Raw genomic sequence first — 22,759 nt, 5'->3', positions numbered from 1 at the left:
TACTTAGATTGACACCAAATAGCCAAATCATGGAAAGAATGAGCTTGGGGAAACATGTAGAGAGGAATTTTGATTCCCAGAGGTTTATTTCATCCTATGAATCAAGGTATGTTTTTCTGAGCCAATTGTGTAATTCAAGCAAGTCAAATTCGCACTCAGTATCTGTGATTTTGAAGTATTTTTCAGCTAATGGGATATGGTCCAGGTCAAGAGGATCAAAATTCTATGGGTTTTATTATGCCGAAGATGAACCAACGGAAGATTTTTCCTTCTTCCTTGGAGCCATAATATTAGACAAAAATGGTAATATGACAAAATTTTAGAGATAGCTGAGCGATATTTCAGGTTACAAAGTTGGCTCAACATAAAGTATGCAGGAAGCTAAAGAATTTAGAAGCAATGGAGGAGTGAGAAGAGTAGCTGTAATAGGGAAAATTAGTATTTATAGGGAAAATTAAGCCACCGTTATGGTAGAAGCTGTTAACAATGTGCTAATCAAAAGATTAATGACTTAACAGAATTGTAGCAACAAATAAGCATTTACAGTGGAATGGGAAAGCATTTATTCGGAAATGGATAAGGCACTTATTTGACAATGGATAGCGAAAATGGTTAACGAGAACAAATATGAAAATATATGGAGGGCACGTAGCATGAAAATATTAGATTAAGGTGGCATGGAAGGATCGTACATCGAGGTGGTATCGAAAGACACATGAGTGGGAATAGCGGATTTTAGAGGCGAAGAGGTAGTGGTAAATAATTTAGAGTAGGGGGGTACAAAACATAGAGAGGGTGACATGGAGGTGGGGGGCCCGCGCGGGCGGAAACCACTTTTCACACCCCCCCCCCCCCCCATCGTTATCTCATTTTGTAGCTAGAGGGTGTGAAGCTCTTCCCCACCATTGATCTGGGCAGGAAGGGCAGCAACCGTTGATTTCAATTTGATAATTATCACTTGCCAAAAAACGTGTTTGTCATATATGAGCTTTATTTAAAGATTATTTACATATAACCCTTTACAATAATTAATCACCACTTAAGTGGGGTAATTAACAATAAAAAGAATTAATACAATCACGTGCGCATTTGGACTAGTTTCCCTTAATAATCTAATCAACTATTCCAAATGTAATCTATATGAGTTTAGGCCAATTTTTAAGCATATTAGGCCTTTGATTTCCTAATCTAACCAAATTTCTAATTTTCAATGAAGATTAAATTGTTTGGTTGAATTTACCCTCTAGTCTAGAACAAAATTCAAATGATCTGATCAAGATTAAATAGTTTAATTTAGATCAGAAGAAAAGGCTGTGACATAAAAAAAAACTACACAAAGACCTTTATTATTACAAATGGAATTTTTTCATGAAGTGGCACTTTAAACATGCACACTTATTCAAATAATTTTTACTTTCTTTTGATGGGGTTCTATTTCATCCCTTTTTATTTTTCTATTTTTTTCATATTTCATTTTTTTTCATTATTTTTTTATAGCCACTTTTATAAAATAACAACTAAATTATCAAAAATAAAGTATTTTACAACATTAATGATCATTAACCATGATTAACAATGGTTGACCATGATCAGTTGGGTTGTTGATAATTTTGTAGGGGTGTGGGAGAGAAAGCTTGAGGTGCGATAATGCCTCTGTTCGATTGCGTGCTACTGCTGAAACCCCAGGTGGAGAGGGTGGCCATTGTCGAGCTTCTCTCTCGTTTGGGAAGGCGCGTTTATTCAATGAATGGAGTCGTGATAGATATCAAGTCACTCAGAAAGGTGTATTTGGGTTACGTCATCAAGAAGCTCGATGGCAGAGAGTATCAGGAAGCCTTCAGCCGCGAGTAAATGATGGAGGTTGTGCAGGAGGCGGCAACGAAGCACAACAATGTTCTCAACTTGGTGCGATCAATAGCCGACGAGAACCCCGAGCAGAGAAAGCTCTTCGTGTGAGGCCTCAACTGGGATATGAATACAGAGTCGCTTATGGCACTCTTCTCGCAGTTCGGGGAACTGGAGGAAGGATTTGTGATCCTTGACAAGAGAACTCGAAAGAGCAAAGGCTACAGTTTCGTCACCTTTAAGCACATTGACGGTGCCCTCAAAGCCCTGCGTAACCTTGTTTTTTATGCAGGAGCATCCAGCTCCGAGGAGACGGAAGGCAGTTGACTGTCTCATGGAGAGAGAACAGGAACAGGCCAAAGATTACATGAATAGCTGGACAGGTCATTAGACTTGTTGTTGTTGTTTTCTTTTTTTATTATTATTTGTTTCATTTCCCAGAAGGTCGTTAGAGACCATAGAATTACAATTGTAAGTTGTTTTAGCTTAGGAGATAAATAACAGTTAATTAACATTTTTGTAAAAAGAAACTGGCTGGCAGTTGTAAAAGTTCTGGTTGGGCAGTTCAACTGGAAATGGAAGCAGTTATGCCTTCCAGATGTTAAAAACAAGGAAAAAATATAGTGAAGAGATTCCTCCAGAGTGAAGAGAAGATACAGTCCTCTGTAATAAAACGAATTATTTTTATCTTGCCAATTGAAGCACCACTGCTAAATTAGTTCATACATTGATGTTATTTTCTATGTGATTATATTACATTTGAAATAGTGAGACAGCAAGCAGTAACAAGAAGAGTAAAGCGCTACTATAGAAAACTACTTCTAGCAAAGAAAGGAGAGCAACTACAGTTGCTGACAAACGACCAGGTAACGAAATATAAACCCTCATACTATTTACAAATAATGAAAATGCTGGAATTGAAAGCAAAGTAGTTTAATCTAATTAGTCCATTACAACCAAGGCACACAAAAGAGTTTTCTGAGCATATAACGCTCACCCAGAATGAGTTCCCTTACAAACGAAGTTTTTTAAAAAAAAAAATATAGATACAACAGAACAGGTTATAAGAGCCACAAACGACAGAGAGGAGCATAGTTCGTCTACCATTCAGGTGACTGTGATTATTTACAAACAAGAACCTCAAACCCCTCTATAAGTTAACAAAAAAATCAACGTCGGAAAGACCCTACCCATTGTATAAGGTTGGGAGGGTTTCGAGCTGTTTCTAGAGATTGCAGAGAGCACAAACCCTCGGCGGCCAGCCACCTTAAACAACCTGAAAAACGGAGGTGGATGCGGGTTAGAAAAAGCTGAAGCAAGAAAACAAATAAAAACCAACAAACGAACGAGTCACAACCTACATTGGTTCTCACCTGAAGTTGAAAAGGCGGCATTGTGAAACCAAACCGATAACCATAGCCTGAAGACAAGGAACGAGAGGGTCAAAGTCTATAATAGATGCGGAAGCAGAGTCTGTCATCGAACCAGAGCTTACCTCAGAGGCAAAGTTGAAGTGCAACGAGCCAGAAGCGCGGAACTGAAGGGAACCCTATCACAGTTGGAGCCATAAATTAACAGTGCGAGAAACGAACCCATTCAACAGAGAATATTTAAAGAAACAACCAATATAACAAATTACAATGCAGGAGCGGACGGCGCTGTCGCCCTCATAGGAACCCAATGAACAAAACAGCGGGAGGCCGGAAACACCAACGAAACTCAACGCCATAGTGAGGAAGCCGGAGGCGCAAATAACCCTCAACAGAGCATAGCAAGAGTCTAACACAGTGAACAGGTGAAAATGACCAATAACCAAGAATAGGGTTGTCAAAAGGCAGGAGCGGCTTGACAAGGAGTACCGGCAGGTGGTGTTTCATGACCTGTACCGTAAGTTAACTCTCCGAAAGATCGCGAGGGCCTATACATTCGCGCTATTACCAACGTTTATCACATTAAATGCCACACAGTTGAACCAACCTACGCCACGTTGGAGGGCTGGGCCATCAAAAGTGGTATCAGAGTAGGTTGTCGAATAGGAGAAAATGGAGGGTGGTAGAGGAGGAAGAGGAAGAGGAAGAGCGATCCGGAGGATAGCAGAAGAGGGACTCCGTGAGGAGATTCACGTTTTGCGTGAAAGATTGGCAGTGGTAGAAGCTGGGGGAAGGAGGAACCCAGCAGATGATAGTGATGAAGATGTGGCAGAACCAGAAGAGGAGGTTGAAGGGGTGACATCGGAACTCCGGTTATTAAAATCAGTTTTGTTGTCTAGTCATAAGCCAAGGCATGAGCTACCCACTTATGACGGAAGTTTGTCTGTAGATGTGTTACTGGATTGGTTGAGTGAAGTGAATAAATATTTTGAGTTTGAGGAAACCAGTGAGGACAAGCAGGTGAAGTTCACCGCCACAAAGCTAAAAGGACATGCATCCTTGTGGTGGGACAGCATTCAGGCGGAAAGGAAAAGGCTACACAAACAGCCTATAAAGAAGTGGGCCAGGATGGAGGCAAAACTGAAGGAGAAGTTTTTGCCGAAAGACTATCAGATCATGTTGTATACGCAAGTGCAGAATTTGAAACAAAGAGGGATGACTGTTAAGGAATTTACAGAAGAATTTTATAAGTTGAACCTGCGAGCAGGGTACGTGGAAGATACCCCAGAAAAGACAGCTCGGTTTGTAAATGGGTTGAGGGGGGAAATACTGGATGAAATCGGTATCCTCTCGCCTAGAACTTTGGACGAAGCTTATCAGTTTGCACTAAAGGCGGAGGAGAAAATTAACAGAAAACAAAATGCCAGGAGAGGAGGCGGAACTGGCAGAGGGAAAGGTAAGGTTTTTGGCAGAGGTAGAAGTACAGGTTCCAGTGAAGAAGGCAGCAGTTCTAAGTCTGCTGGCACAGCAGAAAGGGACAATAGCACTAGAGGAGGACGACCAGCTCATCAAGGGCGAGGAAGTGGTCGGGACAGGGGAACTGTCCAGTGCTATCATTGCCACAAGTTAGGACACAAGTTGTATGACTGTCCTGAAGGTGAACCGGTAGGTGGAAGAGGAGCTTATGTTGCTCAGCGAGAGGATGCTGAGGCAACACCTCAGGAAGTGGAGAACACACCAGAGACGGGTGAAGCTTTGGTGTTGAATAAAGTGCTGTTAAAACCAGCAAAGGAAAATGCAGAACCTGACCAATGAAAGGCTTTGTTCCGAACTGTTTGCAAGTCACACGGTAAGTGCTGCAAGCTGATCATCAATAGTGGAAGTACCGACAATTTAGTGGCAGTAGAGATGGTGGAGAAACTGGGATTGAAGAAGTTGAAGCACCCCACCCCCTACAAAGTGTCATGGCTGCAGAAAGGACATCAGCTGTTAGTTGATGAACAGTGTGAGGTGGAGTTTCAGATAGGCAGGTATAAGGATAAAATTATCTGCGATGTTATGCCAATGGATGTCTGTCATATACTGCTAGGACGACCCTGGCAGTTTGACAGAAGCGCAGTTCATGACGAAAAAACCAATTGTTATAAGTTTTTCAAAGATGGGATCAAGCACACGCTTGTACCCATCAAAGAGGAAAGTGAAACTGAAACCAGTGGGGTGAAAGCATCGCTGATGGGCGGAAAGGAGTTTATAAAACAGATTGAGGACAATGAAGTAAATTTTTCTGTCATAAGAAGACCAAAGGCAGTGATATTGCATACACAGATTTCAGATTTTCCAGAGGAAATCCAAAAGCTGTTGCAGGAATTTGGAGACATCTTGGTGGATGACCTTCCGGATGAACTACCACCGAGGAGAGGTATTAGTCACTGCATTGACTTTATACCAGGGGAAAGTCTGTCAAATAAAGAAGCTTATCGTATGAGCCCTAAGGACCATGAAGAAATCAAGAAATAGGTCCAAGAGTTGTTAGACAAAGGATTGATTAGAGAGAGCATGAGCCCCTGTGCAGTACCAACCGTTTTGGCTCCAAAGAAAGGAGGAGAATGGCGAATGTGCACGGACTCTAGAGCCATTAACAAAATTACGGTTAGGTACAAGTTTCCCTTACCGAGAATGGATGATATGATGGACTGTTTGAGTGGGGCGGCTTATTTCTCGAAGATTGACTTGAAAAGTGGATATCACCAGATCCGAATTCGGGAAGGAGATGAATGGAAGATAGCTTTCAAGACGAATGAAGGCTTATATGAGTGGCTGGTGATGCCATTTGGGTTGAGAAATGCCCCCAGTACGTCCATGCGCTTGATGAATGAGGTACTGAAGGAATTCATTGGGAAGTTCGTAATAGTTTACCTGGATGACATTTTGATTTTTAGTAAGACTAAGGAAGAACATTTCAGGCATGTTCGAAGTGTGTTGAGGAAGCTGCAGCAAAACAAGTTGTTGATCAATCTGAAAAAGTGTACTTTTTTTCAGCGGGAGTTAGTGTATCTGGGTTTTGTAATTGCAGAAAATGAATTAAAGACGGACCCAGAAAAGGTGGCAGCTATAGTTAGCTGGCCTTCTCCAGGAAGTTTATTTGAAGTCCAAAGCTTCCACGGACTAGCAAGTTTTTATAGGAAATTCATCAGGAATTTCAGTGAGATCTGCGCACCTATGCTGGATACGATCAAGAAGACAAATCAACCTTTTCACTGGACTGAAGCAGCGGAAAGAGGTTTTCAGATTTTGAAAAAGAAGATTACCGAAAGGGCGATATTGAGGTTGCCTGACTTCAACAAACCCTTTCAGGTTCGTTGTGATGCCAGTAGTACAGCCATTGGGGCAGTACTTAGTCAGGAGGATAGACCAATCGCATATTTCAGTGAAAAGCTGAACGAGAGTAGACAAAAATACTCAACCTATGACAAAGAGTTCTACGCAATTATACAAGCATTAAAGCACTGGAGACATTATCTGTTGGGTAATGAGTTTGTTTTATTTACGGATAACTCTGCATTGCAGTACATTATGCAACAACATAAATTGAACCATAAGCATGCATCATGGGTTGAGTACCTGCAGAATTTCACGTTTGTACTAAAACATATTAGTGGGCAAGCAAACAAGGTGGCAGATGCGCTGAGTAGAAGGACCCTACTCTTACAGGAAAGTACGATGCAGGTTTTGGGCTTTGAGCACCTGAAGGAGCTGTATCAAACAGATGCCGATTTTAAGGATGCCTATGAGGCTTGCCAAAACCCTCTGTTGAGAAACAGCAGCCTGTGGTTGGACTATAATTTACAGGAAGGATTGCTGTTTAAGGGAGGACAATTATGTATTCCCAATTTTTCTATGCGAGAGAACATTATTCAAGAAAAACACAGTGGGGGTCTGGCTGGACACTTTGGTATAGACAAGACAATTGCACAGGTACGACATTTCTATTTTTGGCCAAAATTGCAGTGGGATGTGCAAAGGTACGTGAGTAGGTGCAAGGTTTGTCAATTGGCAAAGGGTCATAGTCAGAATACAGGTCTTTATTTACCGTTACCCATTCCGAGCCGACCATGGGACTCCGTCAGCATAGATTTTGTTCTGGGCTTGCCTAAGACACAACGGGGTTTCGATTCAGTAATGGTTGTGGTAGATCGATTTTCAGAGATGGCGCACTTTGTACCTTGCAAGAAGACCAATGATGCTACTTATATAGCACATTTGTTTTTCACTGAGATCATTCGACTACATGGGCTTCCAAGGTCCATCATTTCCGACAGGGATGTAAAGTTCACCGGTCATTTTTGGCGAACCCTGTGGAAAAAGTTGAACACCCAGTTACAGTTCAGCTCCGCTTATCACCCGCAGACAGATGGCCAGACTGAAGTGGTAAACAGGAGTTTAGGAAATTTGCTTCGGAGCTTAATAGGCGAGAATGCACGGACGTGGGACCATGTACTAGCTCAGGCGGAATTCGGATATAACGATTCACCTAATCGCAGCACCGGTTATAGTCGTTTCCAGATTTTGCATGACATGCATCCACGCAGAGTGCATGAGTTACGAGATTTGGGGAAGCTCGAAAAACGAAGTGCTGATGGGGAAGATTTCGCCCAAGAAATGAGTAACTTACATGAGCAGGTAAAGCTAAAATTACAGGACAGCAGTCAAAAGTATAAGAAACGGGCTGATTCGAAACGTCGAGAAGTTCAGTTTAACCTTGGAGATGAAGTTCTTGCGTATTTACGAAAGGAGCGGTTTCCAAAACGGGAGTACAGCAAGTTGAATTATAAAAAGATCGGTCCCTGCAAAATCATTCGCAAATTTTCTGCAAATGCCTATGAGCTACAGTTGCCACCAGGGATTGGTATTTCTCCCATTTTTAACATGGCAGATATGTTTCCTTATGTCGCTGATTCGGAAGACAATACAGCAGCAAAACCACCATGGGACACTAGTTGTGAAGAAAGTTCATGGATGAGACAGATGCCAATGGCACTACCCCTTGAGATCGAAAGGATTCTGGACACACAGGTAGCTAGGTGCACACGTAGAAAGGAATATCTGCGGTATTTGGTCAAGTGGAAGAACCGTCTCATAGAGGATAGTTCGTGGCTTAACGCAACGCAGATACAGAAAGCAGGCTATTCTGTCGACAACCTCATGGAACGAAGCCATGACTTTTTGCCACCCCGGGAGCCTGATGCAGGAGCATCTAGCTTCGAGGAGACAGAAGGCAGTTGACTGTCTCATGGAGAGAGAACAGGAACAGGCCAAAGATTACATGCATAGCTGGACAGGTCATTAGACTTGTTGTTGTTGTTTTCTTTTTTTATTATTATTTGTTTCATTTCCCAGAAGGTCGTTAGAGACCATAGAATTACAATTGTAAGTTGTTTTAGCTTAGGAGATAAATAACAGTTAATTAACATTTTTGTAAAAAGAAACTGGCTGGCAGTTGGAAAAGTTCTGGTTGGACAGTTCAACCAGAAATGGAAGCAGTTATGCCTTCCAGATGTTAAAAACGAGGAAAAAAGATAGTGAAGAGATTCCTCCGGAGTGAAGAGAAGATACAGTCCTCTGTAATAAAACAAATTATTTTTATCTTGCCAATTGAAGCACCACTGCTAAATTAGTTCATATATTGATGTTATTTTATATGTGATTAAATTACACTTGAAATAGTGAGACAGCAAGCAATAACAAGAAGAGTAAAGCGTTGCTCTAGAAAACTACTTCCAGCAAAGAAAGGAGAGCAACTACAGTTGCTGACAAACGACCAGGTAACGAAATATAAACCCTCATACTATTTACAAATAATGCAAATGCTGGAATTGAAAGCAAAGTAGTTTAATCTAATTAGTCCATTACAACCAAGGTGCACAAAAGAGTTTTCTGAGCATATAACGCTCACCCAGAACGAGTTCCCTTACAAACAAAGTTTTTTTTTTTTTTAAATATAGATACAACAGAACAAGTTATAAGAGCCACAAATGACAGAGAGAAGCACAGTTCGTCTACCATTCAGGTGACTGCGATTATTTACAAACAAGAACCTCAAACCCCTCTATAAGTTAACAAACGAATCAACGCCGGAAAGACCCTACCCGTTGTATAAGGTTGGGAGGGTTTCAAGCTATTTCCAGAGATTGCAAAGAGCACAAACCCTCGGCGGCCAGCTACCTTAAACAACCTGCAAAACGGAGGTGGATGCGGGTTAGCACAAGCTGAAGCAAGAAAACAAATAAAAACCAGCAAACGAACGAGTCACAACCTACATTGGTTCTCACCTGAAGTTGAAAAGGCGGCATTGCGAAACCAAACCGATAACCATAGCCTGAAGACAAGGAATGAGAGGGTCAGAGTCTATAATAGATGCAGAAGCAGAGTCTGGCATCGAACCAGAGCTTACCTCAGAGGGAAAGTTGAAACACAACGAGCCAGAAGCGCGGAACTGAAGGGAACCCTGTCATAGTTGGAGCCATAAATTAACAGTGCGAGAAACGAACCCATTCAACAGAGAATATTTAAAGAAACAGCCAATATAACAAATTACAGTGTAGGAGCGGACGACACTGTCACCCTCATAGGAACCCAACGCACAGAATAGCGGGAGGCTGGAAACACCAACGAAACTCAACGCCAAAGCGAGGAAGCCGAAGGCGCAAATAACCCTCAATAGAGCAGAGCAAGAGTCTAACACAGTGAACAGGTGAAAATGACCAATAACCGAGAATAGGGTTGTCAAAAGGCGGGAGCGGCTTGACAAGGAGTACGGGCAGGTAGCGTTTCATGACCTGTATCGTAAGTTAACTCTCTGAAAGATCGAGAGGGCCTGTACATTCGCGCTATTACCAACGTTTATCACATTAAATGCCACACAGTTGAACCAACCTACACCACGTTGGAGGGCTGGGCCATCAGTTTTCAACATGTATGCAAAAATCCAAAGCACGAAGGATGCGCAACAAGTGTTTGACGAAATACCCCTGGCAAGCACCGCACTCTTCCACATGCAGCAGCAGTATTGCCATGATCTGGAGCTGGTTCTGCTGTCCCACAATCTCACTGTTTCAACCTCGATTCCTCATTCAGGTAGCCAAGATCCTGATCATCTCTAGCAGGCGAATTTTCATATTTAAATAATTCTTCTGACAGGCGAAACCCTGCTCCTTGGGGTCCAGTCGTCTTTCACAGTGAGCCATCTCTTAAGGATACTCGAACAGAGGTTGGGGATCCCTTCCTCCCTTCTGCGGCTCCTCTTTGTAGGTAAGCAACTTGATAACAATCTGCCTCTTTCCTTTTATAATATTGAAAGAAATGCCACAGTGATCCTATCACTTCGACTAAGGGGAGGTGCAGTTGGGCAATCCTCGGCCTCCAAAGGTTTTTCCTACAAAGACGCAGTGCATGCACAACCTACCAAGAAGTCTGCCCAATCTGTCGAGGCTCCCAAACCTTTCTTGGTGGACAAAATGGAGGAATACTCTGCCATTGAAATCTCTCATCCATCTCTGGATGATCAATACCAGACATTTGCAGAAACATCCCTCATCTGCAGATTTAATGGCCTATGGCCCCACACTGTTGATCTATTCCAGTGGATCCATTCCAATTGGACCGAAAACTGCAAAGTCTTCCTCTGCTCGAAAGGCTTCTTTATTGTAGCCTTTGCCTTCAACGGAGATTACCAGAAAGCCTTAACGGGAGGCCCCTGGTTCTGGGGATCAATTGGACTCTTCCTCTCCCCCTGGTTCCCAGACTTTGACCCCTCCACTACGGTCATCACAAAGCTTCCTATCTGGGTCAGGCTTCCAAACCTCCCTCCACATCTATGGCATTTTGCTGTCTTTCAAGGAATCAGGAACACCCTAGGCCGCTTCCTGGCTACAGATACCTCAAGGGCGGAGAAAGGAATATATACCTTTGGTAGAATTTGTGCAGAAATAGACATTAGTAAAGGGTTTCCAGATCAGATCATCCTCAAAGTCGGGGACTTCCATTGGACGCAAACTTTGGACTGTGAGAACACAGCTTTTAGGTGTCGCCATTGCCATCAGACTGGGCATCTCCAGAACTCATGTGCATCGTTCTTTGACAAAAAGAAGAATATCACTCGGAAATCCAAATCCAAGAGTTGGAAACCTTGTGATATACCCCCTATGGATGACATAGATTCCTCTAGCTCTGATGAGGAGGACATTGAAGTGGAAGAGGAGAATTTGGAGCAACCGAAGGATGCACCCTCAGCCCGCGCCGAGGATCCTTCTGCGCCTCTGTTCTCGCAGAAACATTCTCATGAGTCTTCACCTTCTGATTCAGACAAGGAGTCTCCTCCTTTAGCACAAAACAATCTGCAATTAGTTTCGGTCCAGCCAGATCAAAATGGTTGGGTCAAAGTCATTAAAAAGAAAGGTAAAAAATGTAGAGTGGAAGATTCTGCCCATGCTCGGTAGACTCCCTAGACTAGCTCGTTCCTTCTATCCTCTCTGTCATCTTTTTCTTATGCTGTGGTTGCTCCTTGGGACCGAGGTTGATATCATATCATTTCCGTCTCTCTTTCTCTTTAGCTTCGCTTCTCTGAAAGCTCTGATTGTACCATATGTCTTCTCTTAATAGAATTAGTCTTATTCAGAAAAGAAAAGAAAAAAAAAAAAAAAAAGGTTGACCATGATCTATTTTCATATTGAGACAATATTTTTCACAATTCAATGTTAGACCATGGTTAACCATGATTGACCATGTTTGTCAATGATTTACCATGTTTGACCATTGTTGTCAATGGTTAGCAATGGTTTATTTTCATATTGAGACAATCTGTATCACAAGGTGACATTGGACCATGGTTGATTTCGATATTGGCCATGATTCACCATGGTTAACCATTATTGACTATGATTGACCATGGTTGATTTATATATTGAGAAAATATTTGACACAATGTGACATTTGACCTTGCTTAACTATGGTTTACCAAGATTGACCATGGTTGGACATGGTTGATTTTCATATTGAGATAAACTTTATCACAAACTAGCATTCAACCATGGTTGACCATAAATGACCATGGTTGATGATGCTTGATGATGGTTGAGCATGCTTTATTTCCATATTGAGATGGACATTTTCACAATGCAATTTTAGACCATGGTTGACCATCATTATAAACTAAATATACACTACAACATAAAGGGGGGTTTTAAGACAATATGTGAGACAAGTTTTGGGTAAATTATCTTATGTTGAGACAAAAAAAACTTGTGCGTTGTCTTAAATATTGTCTTTAAGCAAGTGTCTCAAATTATGTTCTTAAACAATTATCTCTATAACAACAATATACAATAGAAGCATTATTGTCTCTTAGGAGACAATTTCTTTTTTATCTCTCCAGAGGCAATATTTGGGATTAAAGACGTATTGTCTTTATAGAGACAATGTCTTTAATCCTAGCTATTGTCTCTCTAGAGAAAATAAATATTTATATTCAAAGACAACATAATATCACTTTTGTCTCTTTAGAGACAATATAAAACAATGAATCTCGAAAAATATCTCACCATTGAAATAAATCAATATATAAATATTTAATAAAAAATAAACTACAATATCATTGACTAATTCATGTTAGAGCACAGTGGAATCGAACCACAGACCACCTGCTTATAAGGAAGGTTCTCTTCCATTGAGCTAGTACCCTTTAAAGAATGAGCAAATTTAGCTTATTATTGCTTCATATAGATTGAAACCGATTTTGGAGTTTGTAGTTGTCTAACATACTAATAAATTTACCACTAAGCAACTTTAACTTATCATTGCTTGAGACAAGTTTGAAATCGATTTGTGAGTTATAGTCGTCTAACATATTAATCCATTTATGACTATATAGTATATAGAGACCAACATTTCAATTCATAATCACATGTTCAAAATTTCCTCAACTACAGTGCAATAAATACAGAGAAATCGTGAACAAAATACCCAATAATGCAATGTAGTACTTTAGGTGTATATACTTCTTACAACCAAATGAAAGATCAACAATGAGAAAAAATGAAAAAAATATATGATGCTTCAGCAACTATATCTCCCCCATGAATACATAATATTGTGGTTCAATTTCTTGATTATTTTCTGAAATAGTTTACTGCTAACCATTTCAGTTACAACTAATTGTTTTGTTTGTGACTCACTACTCAATTTTACTTTTAGTTGAGCACATTCATTAGAATTATTTATTTATCCCAAACTCCTTAGCGAGAGGTATGATATATGTCAACATCTACTGGACCAAGTAATCAGCTAAGACAATTCTTGGGTAAACTAGTGAAAGAAACATTTCAAAATACTACAAATCTAAGGACACAAAGGATTGTGAATGAAGCTTTTCGAATAAAATTTTAGCCCTAACCTATACTTATCTCAGAGAAAATAAGGAAAGAGACAAGTGTGAGATAGGAAATTCCAATGGCCAGACATGAAAATGGTTTCAATTTCAACCAAAGACATGTTGTGTCTATCTTTGTGCCAGTGAATAACAATGTGTAACTATCTCTACTATTGAAATTAACCAATTACTATTGATTATGTATGTCAGGCCAGGGTAACTCCTCATTGAACGAGAGAAAACACTGATTGATTTTTATTCATTAGCTAGCACTTTATTTATACAAATACAAAACGGATCAGTTCATCTTCTAGATGACTGTCCGGCTTCACCTCATCCGTTTCGGATTAGGTGTCAACATTCCCCCCCTTAATCTGAAGGGATGTTGGTGAGTCCAAGCATCATTCTGAATCTTTCAAGCTTTTCTCTTCCAAGCGCTTTGGTGAAGATGTCTGCAATTTGCTCGTTTTGGAACAATGACGGAGATGGATTGTTTTGGCCTCAACATGATGTCGGATCAGATGATATTTAGTATTGATGTGCTTAGTACGATCATGGAACTTTGGATTCTTGGCCAACTTTATTGCAGATGTGTTATCAATCATGAGTGGAGTTGATTGTATTTGTTTTACCTGCAAATCTTCAAGAATTTTCCTGAGCCACACAATTTCTTTCGTTGCTTCAGCTGCTGCCACATATTATGCTTCTGTTGTGGAATCTGCTGGTACTGATTGTTTGCGTGATCTCCAGGAGACAGCTCCTGATCCAAGACTCATAGTATATCATGAAGTAGATACCCCTGTTTCTTTGTCTCCATCGAAGTCTGAATCAGAGTATCCAATCAAGTTGAAGTCGTCCACCTGTGTATACTTTATTCCAAGGTCTTGAGTTCCCTTCAAGTACCTTAGAACTCGTTTTGCAGCAGACCAATGTCCCTCACAAGGCTTTTGCATAAACCTGGAGAGGATTCCAACAATAAATGAAATGTCTGGTCTGGTAGTAGTGAGGTAGATGAGACTTCCTACAAGCTGTCTATACTTTGTTGCATCCTCAAATTCTTTTCCTTCAATAGATGTGAGCTTCAAGTTTTGTTCCATTGGAGTAGAAAGGGGATTGCACTCTGTCATGCCAAATCTGTTTAACAAATCTCCAATGTATTTCTTTTGAGAAAGAAATATGGACTTTGGATGTTGGGTTACTTCAATGCCAAGATAGTAATGAACATAGCCCAAATCAGTCATTTCAAAAAAAATTCCTAATTCTTTCTTAATGGATGCAATATAGCTTTCATTGTTCCCTGTCATTAAAAGATCATCTACATATACCACAAGATATACAACTGTTTTGCCAACTTTCTTGACAAATAAAGTTGCATCATCAAGATCAAAATGTTTGAAGTTGAGTTTCAGAAGATGCTCAGTTAGTTTTTCATACCAGGCTCGTGGTGCTTGTTTGAGGCCATACAAGGACTTCACAAGTTTGCAGACTTTGTGTTCATGTCCTTTCACAGCAAATCCTTCAGGCTGGGACATAAAAACATTCTCTTTTAGATCTCCATTCAAGAATGCAGTTTTTACATCCATTTGATGGACTTTCCAACCGTTCTGAGCAGCTAGTGCAAAGAGTGTCCGGATGGTGGCCCATTTTGCTGTGGGAGCAAAAGTTTCCTCATAATCGACCCCTTCCTTCTGTGCAAAACCTTTTGCCACAAGCCTAGCTTTGTGCTTGTCAAGTGAGCCATCAGCTTTGTACTTGTTCTTGTAGACCCACTTGCAGCCAATTGGTTTGGTTCCAAATGGAGGATCAACCAGCTTCCAAGTGCCATTCTTTATTAGGGCATCATACTCCTTCTGCATCGCTTCTTTCCATTCATCATGAGAAGCAGCTTCTTTGAAGGAAGTTGGTTCAAAATCTGTAGACAAGTTCAATTCACAATCATAAGTAGCATCCATATCAACAGGTGAATTAGAGTTATCTACATCACCTCCATCTTGTCGGTTTGAATTTCTGGTTCCTGTTTTTCCAATTTCATCAGGATGAACACTTTCAAGTGTCTTTGTCAGCCACTTTGGGGGACCTTTCTGAGATGGTCCAGGCTGTTCTGTTGATTGAGTTGGGTCTGAATCAAGATTGAGTCTCCCAATTCTATCAATTACATCACTTAAAGCATCATCCGTTGTTGGAGTGTCATGCAGGGGAGATTGTTCTTCAGAAGAAGATTCCACATGTTGATCTAGTATAGGAATCCCCCCTTCAAGATGTGGAATCTGATTATCAAACTCTTGAAATGATTTCGGTTTTGTGAATCTATCCAAGCGATCAAGTTGCCGCTCAACAACACTGTCAGATTTGGATGATTCAAGAAAAATGACATCTCTAGATAAAACAAACCTTTTATTTACTTCATCATAAAGGCGGTATGCTTTAGATGTGTTTAAATACCCCAGGAAGATACACTTACGACTTCTAGCACCAAGTTTGTTTCTATGTACCTTTGGTATTAAAGCATAACAGGTGGAACCAAATATCCTGAGATGTTTTACCGAAGGAACATGTCCATACCACAATTCATAAGGAGTCTTGTTTCTTATAGCACTAGATGGACATCTATTCTTTATATATGCAGCACATAGAACAACATCAACCCAAAACATTGTCTTTACATTTTTGAAGAAAAGCATGGATCGTACCATATTCAAAATTGTTCTGTTCATTCTTTCAGCTACACCATTCTGTTGAGGATTATAAGGCACAGTTGTTTGATGTTTAATCCCATGTTGGCGAAGATAGTGTTCAAATTCATTTGATGTATATTCTTTTCCATTATCAGTGCGAATAGACCCAATATGAGATTGTGCATCATTTTCAATCCACTTATGAAAATTCTTGAATGTTTGAAAAGCATCAGATTTGTTCTTCAATAAGTAAACCCAACACATTCTGGTGTAATCATCAATAAATGTCATGATATATTTATTTCCATTTGCAGAAGAAACAGGCATTGGACCACATAAATCTGAATGAATAAGTTCAAGCTTCCTATGTGCTCTTGAATTTGAATCATGAAAAGACAGTTTGCTATGCTTTCCTAGAATGCAAGCATCACATTGTTTATGTTTTCTAGGAATTGTAGGCAAACCAGCAACACCATTTTTCTTCAACAAGCGGAGACTATCATAGTTTAAATGTCCAAATCTAGCATGCCATAATAAACTTGATGGAAGTGCACCTTCTTCATGATGAGAAATATATGAGAAATGATGTGCATGAGCAGAGGTTCCTTGCAGTTTAAGGAGTATTTCTTCTTCTATACCCCTCATGACAAGTGAGTGGTCAGATGCCTTTCTTACCTCAAGCTTGCCATCAAACATGTGAATGGAGTGACCTTGCTGGCGGATGTGGACCAGGGACAACAAGTTTCTCTTCAGCTGTGGGAGATATAGAACATGATCCAGAAGAATGTCTGGAAGACCAGGCAGTTTAAGCCTGATTGTGCCAAGCCCTGATGGCTTGATTTTTGACTGATCTGCAAAGTATACTGCTCCATCAACATTGTCAGTGAAATCTTCAAAGAAATCTCTCCTATAAGTCATATGACAGGTTGCTCCTGAATCAAGCAACCAGTCATTTTTCGAAGAAGCAAGTGAAGCATTAAACAAATCTTCATTTACTCCAATGTTACATTGTGCCTCAATATAGTGAGTGGATTCAGGTGCTTTACCTTTGTCTGAGTCATCAGTTTTACCTTTCTGCTGATTTCTTCTCTGCTCAACTTTGTCCCATGGTAGCTTGCATGTAGAAGCATCATGTGATCCATTTCATTTGCAGCGAATGCAATGCAGATCTGCCTTTTCTGCTTAAGGATGTCTGCCCCCCTGCCTCTGAAGTATCTTCCTCTTCCTCTTCGTCCACCTCTTCCTCTTGCAGAATCTTGAGCAGGATGCTTTTCTTTGTGAGCAAGGCAAACAGTCTCTTCAGAAGATTCAGGGACTGTTTTCTTTCCAAAGGCTTTCTCTCTTTCAGCAAACTTTTTCACAAGAGAGTCAAAGGTTATATCTTTAAGGTTTCCATTTGCTTGTAAAGACTCAAGATAATTAGAGTAGGTAGGATAGAGTGCTTTGAGAAAGGCAATAAGAGAGATATCCAGCTCAACCTTAGTGGATTTTATATCATGCATTATAGACTTTATTTCAGATGCAAGAGCAAGAGGATCATTATTTTTCAGTTCAAGAGTGAAGAGTTTAATCATGAGCTGAACAACTTCAAGTGCAAAATGTGTATCATAGAGTTCTTTCAGCTTTTGTAAAGCTTCAAAGGCAGTGGAATAGCATGAAATATGACGACTTACTTCCTCATTTACAGATGCTGCGATCAATGCAAAGGCTTTGCTGTTCTTATTTTCCCAAATGGCGAGTTCTTTGTCTGATGTGGGCTGCACAGGGTCTCTGTCTTCTTCTCCGACACACACACCTTTCCACAGCTCATTGTAGATGAGGGTGTGTTTTACCATCCGAGACCATTCAGAATAGTTCTCCTTGCCAGTGAGAACTATTCCGACCATTGAAATGATTGAATGCATTCTGTAAAAATATCTGCTAAAAAAAAAACTTCTGTTGATAAAAGACTTCTGCTGGAGAAAAAAAAATCTTATGCCACAGCAAGACTTCTGCTGAGAAAAAAATCTTATGTCATAGCCTTATGCATTCTGTAAAAAAAAATATATCTCTGCCAAAAAACACTTCTGTTGAGAGAGAAAAAAAATCCTTATATGATAGCCTTATGCATTTATTTTTCTTCTAACATTCCATAGCATATATATATTACTGCTCACATATATATCACTGTTTAATGAGGGCGCTCACTGCTTACATATATCACTGTTCAACAAAAAATGGCGCTCATATATATATGACTTCTCACATATATATCAATGTATATCACTGTTTAAAAAAAAAGGGTGCTCATATACATATCACTTCTCACATATATATCAATGTATATCACTGTTTAAAAAAAGGGTGCTCATATACATATCATTTCTCACATATATATCAATGTATATCACTGTTCAACAAAAAAGAGCGCTCATATGAAAACGCTGCGGTGAGGCCGGATTATATTGATGTGCAGGAGTGGAGCCATGAAAACGTTGTCACCATACCAAGAGTCTTCAATAAAAAAAACCGCAGTCACCATTAAACGCAGTCAACCATATACTACTCTCAACAACAAATACCATGTATCAGTCTTCAATAAAGAAAACGCAGTCACCATTAAAATACATCAACGCAGTCTTCTTGCATCAATACGCAGTCAACCATTAAAATACATCAACGCAGTCTTCTTGCATAAATACGCAGTCAACCATTAAAAACGCAGTATTTCATTAGAAACGCAGTCATGAAGAAGGCACGTGGAGGCACCATTAACGCACCAGAAACGCAGTCATGAAGAAGGCACGTGGAGGCACCATTAACGCACCAGAAACGCAGTCATGAAGAAGGCACCATTAACGCAGTGGTCATTAAAATAAGGACGCACGCAGCCAACATTACAAAAAAGACACAGTCTTCATAAGAACTCAGCCACTATTACAAGGAACACAGTCACATTTTTTTTCTTTTCTATACAAACACAGTCTTTATTAAAATGCAGTCATGGTTATGACAGCCTCAATACAACAACTCAGTCATAGGAAAAACGCAGTCACCATCAGTTTCGTTTGAATAGAAGGAGATAGGTTTTTTTTACCAGCATCGAAAACGCATCAACGTATACCACGGACAGAGGGCGCAGTCTCCATGTCTCAGCAGTTTCAGCAGTGTCAGGAATCCCTCATCAGAGGGCGCAGTCTCAGCAGTGTCAGGAATCCCTCAGCAGAGGGCGCAGTCTCATGAGAGAGCAGTGTCAGGCCAGAGGCGTTCAGGACAGAACAGACCAGGAGTTACAACCAATTTGGGACCTGTGCTCTGATACCATGTCAGGCCAGGGTAACTCCTCATTGAACGAGAGAAAACACTGATTGATTTTTATTCATTAGCTAGCACTTTATTTATACAAATACAAAACGGATCAGTTCATCTTCTATATGACTGTCCAGCTTCACCTCATCCGTTTCGGATTAGGTGTCAACATTGTACTTATAAAAAATATATGGTGTACCATCAAGAGAATACTCATAATCCATTTTAAGCAATATATTATGATTCTTGTAAACAAATAAACATCCACATAGGGTTTGCAACTTAAGTATATTCATAAATGAGCTGAAATAACATTGATGATGCTAAGATGTGGAACAAATAACCAACTCAAATAAAAAGCAATAATTTTTTCCAGTTATAGTTACCATTAAAAGCTCTCAAACTTTAGCATCTACAAATGAATAAAAACATCTAGATTTAACAAAAAGGAATAAAAATTTTACAGACCTCGATTAGTTTCTTTCTTCGTCATTTTGATTCAATTGGAAACACCTAAGCATAAACAAAAGATTACAACAAAAGTGAAATAAATCTTAAAAAATAAATCCTCGCTATTTTAATCATATTAATCTAGCCATAACAAAAATGGTGAATAAGGAAAAATATTTTCTACCACATTGCACTAACTTCCACTGTAAATTAAGAATAATAGTGCAACAAAGAGTGATGCAATTGCAGGGATCGCATATTTTCCAGGTTAGTACAGTCTATGCTGAATAAAAATCCTCCCGAATGAGCACCTATTATGTAAGAGTTCTCTTGTTGCAATAGTCATAAACAGAGGCCACATCTATATTACAAAAGTTCAACGTAACATTATGTGCGATAATATTATATATAAGCTAGGATACTAAATTTTCCAAACAAAGGTAGACATTAATTCTTTCGAATAAAATTTTTCAATTTCCTCAGGTGGAATGTTATCTTCTACCCCAAGGTATATCCAAATTCATACCTAAAATAAAAATACCATATTCATAAAATGTGAGATAGTATTTGACACCACTAAAAGTTCCAAAACTTAGTAAAGTAGTATCCAGCATTCATCATATCAAAAATGTTGTAGCTGAAACCTAAAATAGTTATTGTCATGTGAGTAGTATGTTCAGAATAACATATCTACAAACATAATAGCATGGCATTCATCGTATTCTTGTATAAAATATATACCTCCATTGGTTATGTAATAGATAAGCTAAAGAGAATATGTAGGAATGCCTCTTGCCGGTTAGAGAAGATATGATTAGGAATTCAAACACATACATAATTTCAATTGTGAATCCAAAACAAGAAAAAAAAAATATGCAAGGAAAATGTGATATACTACACTTGCGTGATAATAAATATCAGCCCAAAATAAGACAAGTAATGTAAATGTAGAAAATAACAAAATACCGGGAAGATCTAGCGGAACAACTGTTAAAACCCACAAGTAAAGAGGAAACATGTAAATGTAAGAATTAATAGATGTTAAATCCTAAATGAGGACAACAATACAAATACCGAAAAATAGTAATATAGAGAACGTTTCACGAACATGACTATGACTATAGTTCCAAGGGGGGAATTCTTACCTTGAAGACACATTTGAAAGACTTTGCAATGAAGGACTAAATTTTAGGCTGTTGAGAAGACCCTTGAACTTTGTATTTATAATATAATATAAATGTAATGGTGTCCTAGTTATTAATTCGTAAGGTTGTGAATATTAATAGCTACTAAGTTATTATATAATTACATCATCCAAGTACATAACAAGAAACACTTTGTAGGCTATTGTCTTCAAAGAATGATGACTCGGTGAGGCACTAATGTTCAGTTAGAAAGAAAGAACTCTCCAAAGATGCCTTCGGGTTGTTGCTTCAGTTTGGGTTCGAGGAGAATATATTTCCTCAACATGAAGTAAGAATCCGTAACATTAAGTTCAACAAAGATAGAGTACATGGCAACCAACACTACTAGATGTAAATCCATGTGACTTAGCAAGTTGATAACAGAACCGGCAAGTGAAATGTTGTAGCGAAATATGACCTCGTATGACAATCAGAGTTGTATCAAACTCTATGAGAATCATGAGTTCCATGACGACTCCATCACACTAACATAAAGTATCGCATTCTTTAAGACAGAGTTCATAAAGGAACAATAGGTTTACAATATGTTTAAAAATATTAGCAGGTTGTACATATCTTGACTAAGGCCCCCGCAAACGAAATGTTTGAGATGTTCAAGAGAGACCGCGTTTGATGGTGATCACTTTCTCACTAAAAGGGAATGCTAATTTTTTATTTTCTTTAGCTCTAGTAGCTTTCTTTGTAATACGGGTGCACTTAGTGAGCATGTATAGTGGCAAGTCCATATAGCACCAATAAGTGGATATTTATTTCAAGTTCATACAATAGCAGTATGGCATAATTTTTTCGTAGTTCCTCCACACAACAGAGTATGAGGGAAGCAAAATTATGTCATAGAATAGGGAGAACATGCACGCACTAATATTTGTATATTTCTAGTTCCAGTTTTTTTTAGTTTATTTAAGTTTTAGAATGCACGTATGAATTATCCTTAGACATGGTGTGGATCCCTAGACTACCTAATGTGCTTGCATGGGCAAGTGGAGAGTGTAGTTCTTAATGGGACACATGCTTTCATGCTCCATTTCATCTTCTAGTTGATTGGTGCACTTACCTAGAACAATTATCCATGCAACTAACGCACGCTGGGTGATTAGATTGGGGTTGGGGTTTTAATTAGTCACCTAAAATGTTTCATGGATGTGACAAGATTCATTGTATCTTCCTTCATCTTGATAATATATAAAAGAGATGGAGGGTGCACCATTGTATTATTTGGACAATTTTGGTTTTGAGTCATTGCACTATATTTTCTTCTTTCCACGTTTGATAGAAGATAGATGTGATTCAAAATTTAGATTTCTTTTTATTAGTTTCCATTTTTCAAATTTACGTAGGGTAATTAGAATTATTCCTAAATTGCAAAATTTTCTTACCATAGTGTGGAAAACAATTTATTTTTCATCAAATTTGAATATTTAATGTATATTTTGGTTCACCATTTTTATGCTCTTTTATGATTTTGTGCTTAACTGGTTTTGTTCTAAACCTAATACTAATGAC

General features: G+C 39.2%; 1 protein-coding gene across 1 annotated transcript; it reads left to right on the top strand.

Moving 5' to 3' along the window:
• The first annotated feature begins 5,279 nt into the window (after positions 1 to 5,279).
• Positions 5,280 to 5,732, top strand: LOC149195102 (uncharacterized). The gene has a single exon (XM_089407889.1). The coding sequence runs from the start codon at positions 5,280 to 5,282 to the stop codon at positions 5,730 to 5,732; it is 453 nt and encodes a 150-aa protein (XP_089264015.1).
• The last annotated feature ends 17,027 nt before the right edge of the window (positions 5,733 to 22,759 follow it).

Source organism: Pinus tabuliformis, chromosome 2_2, assembly GCF_031772625.1.
Source record: "Pinus tabuliformis cultivar Carrire ecotype Pingquan chromosome 2_2, CPIR1, whole genome shotgun sequence".
NCBI lineage: Eukaryota > Viridiplantae > Streptophyta > Pinopsida > Pinales > Pinaceae > Pinus > Pinus tabuliformis.
This window is presented reverse-complemented; position numbering and strand designations above follow the sequence as displayed.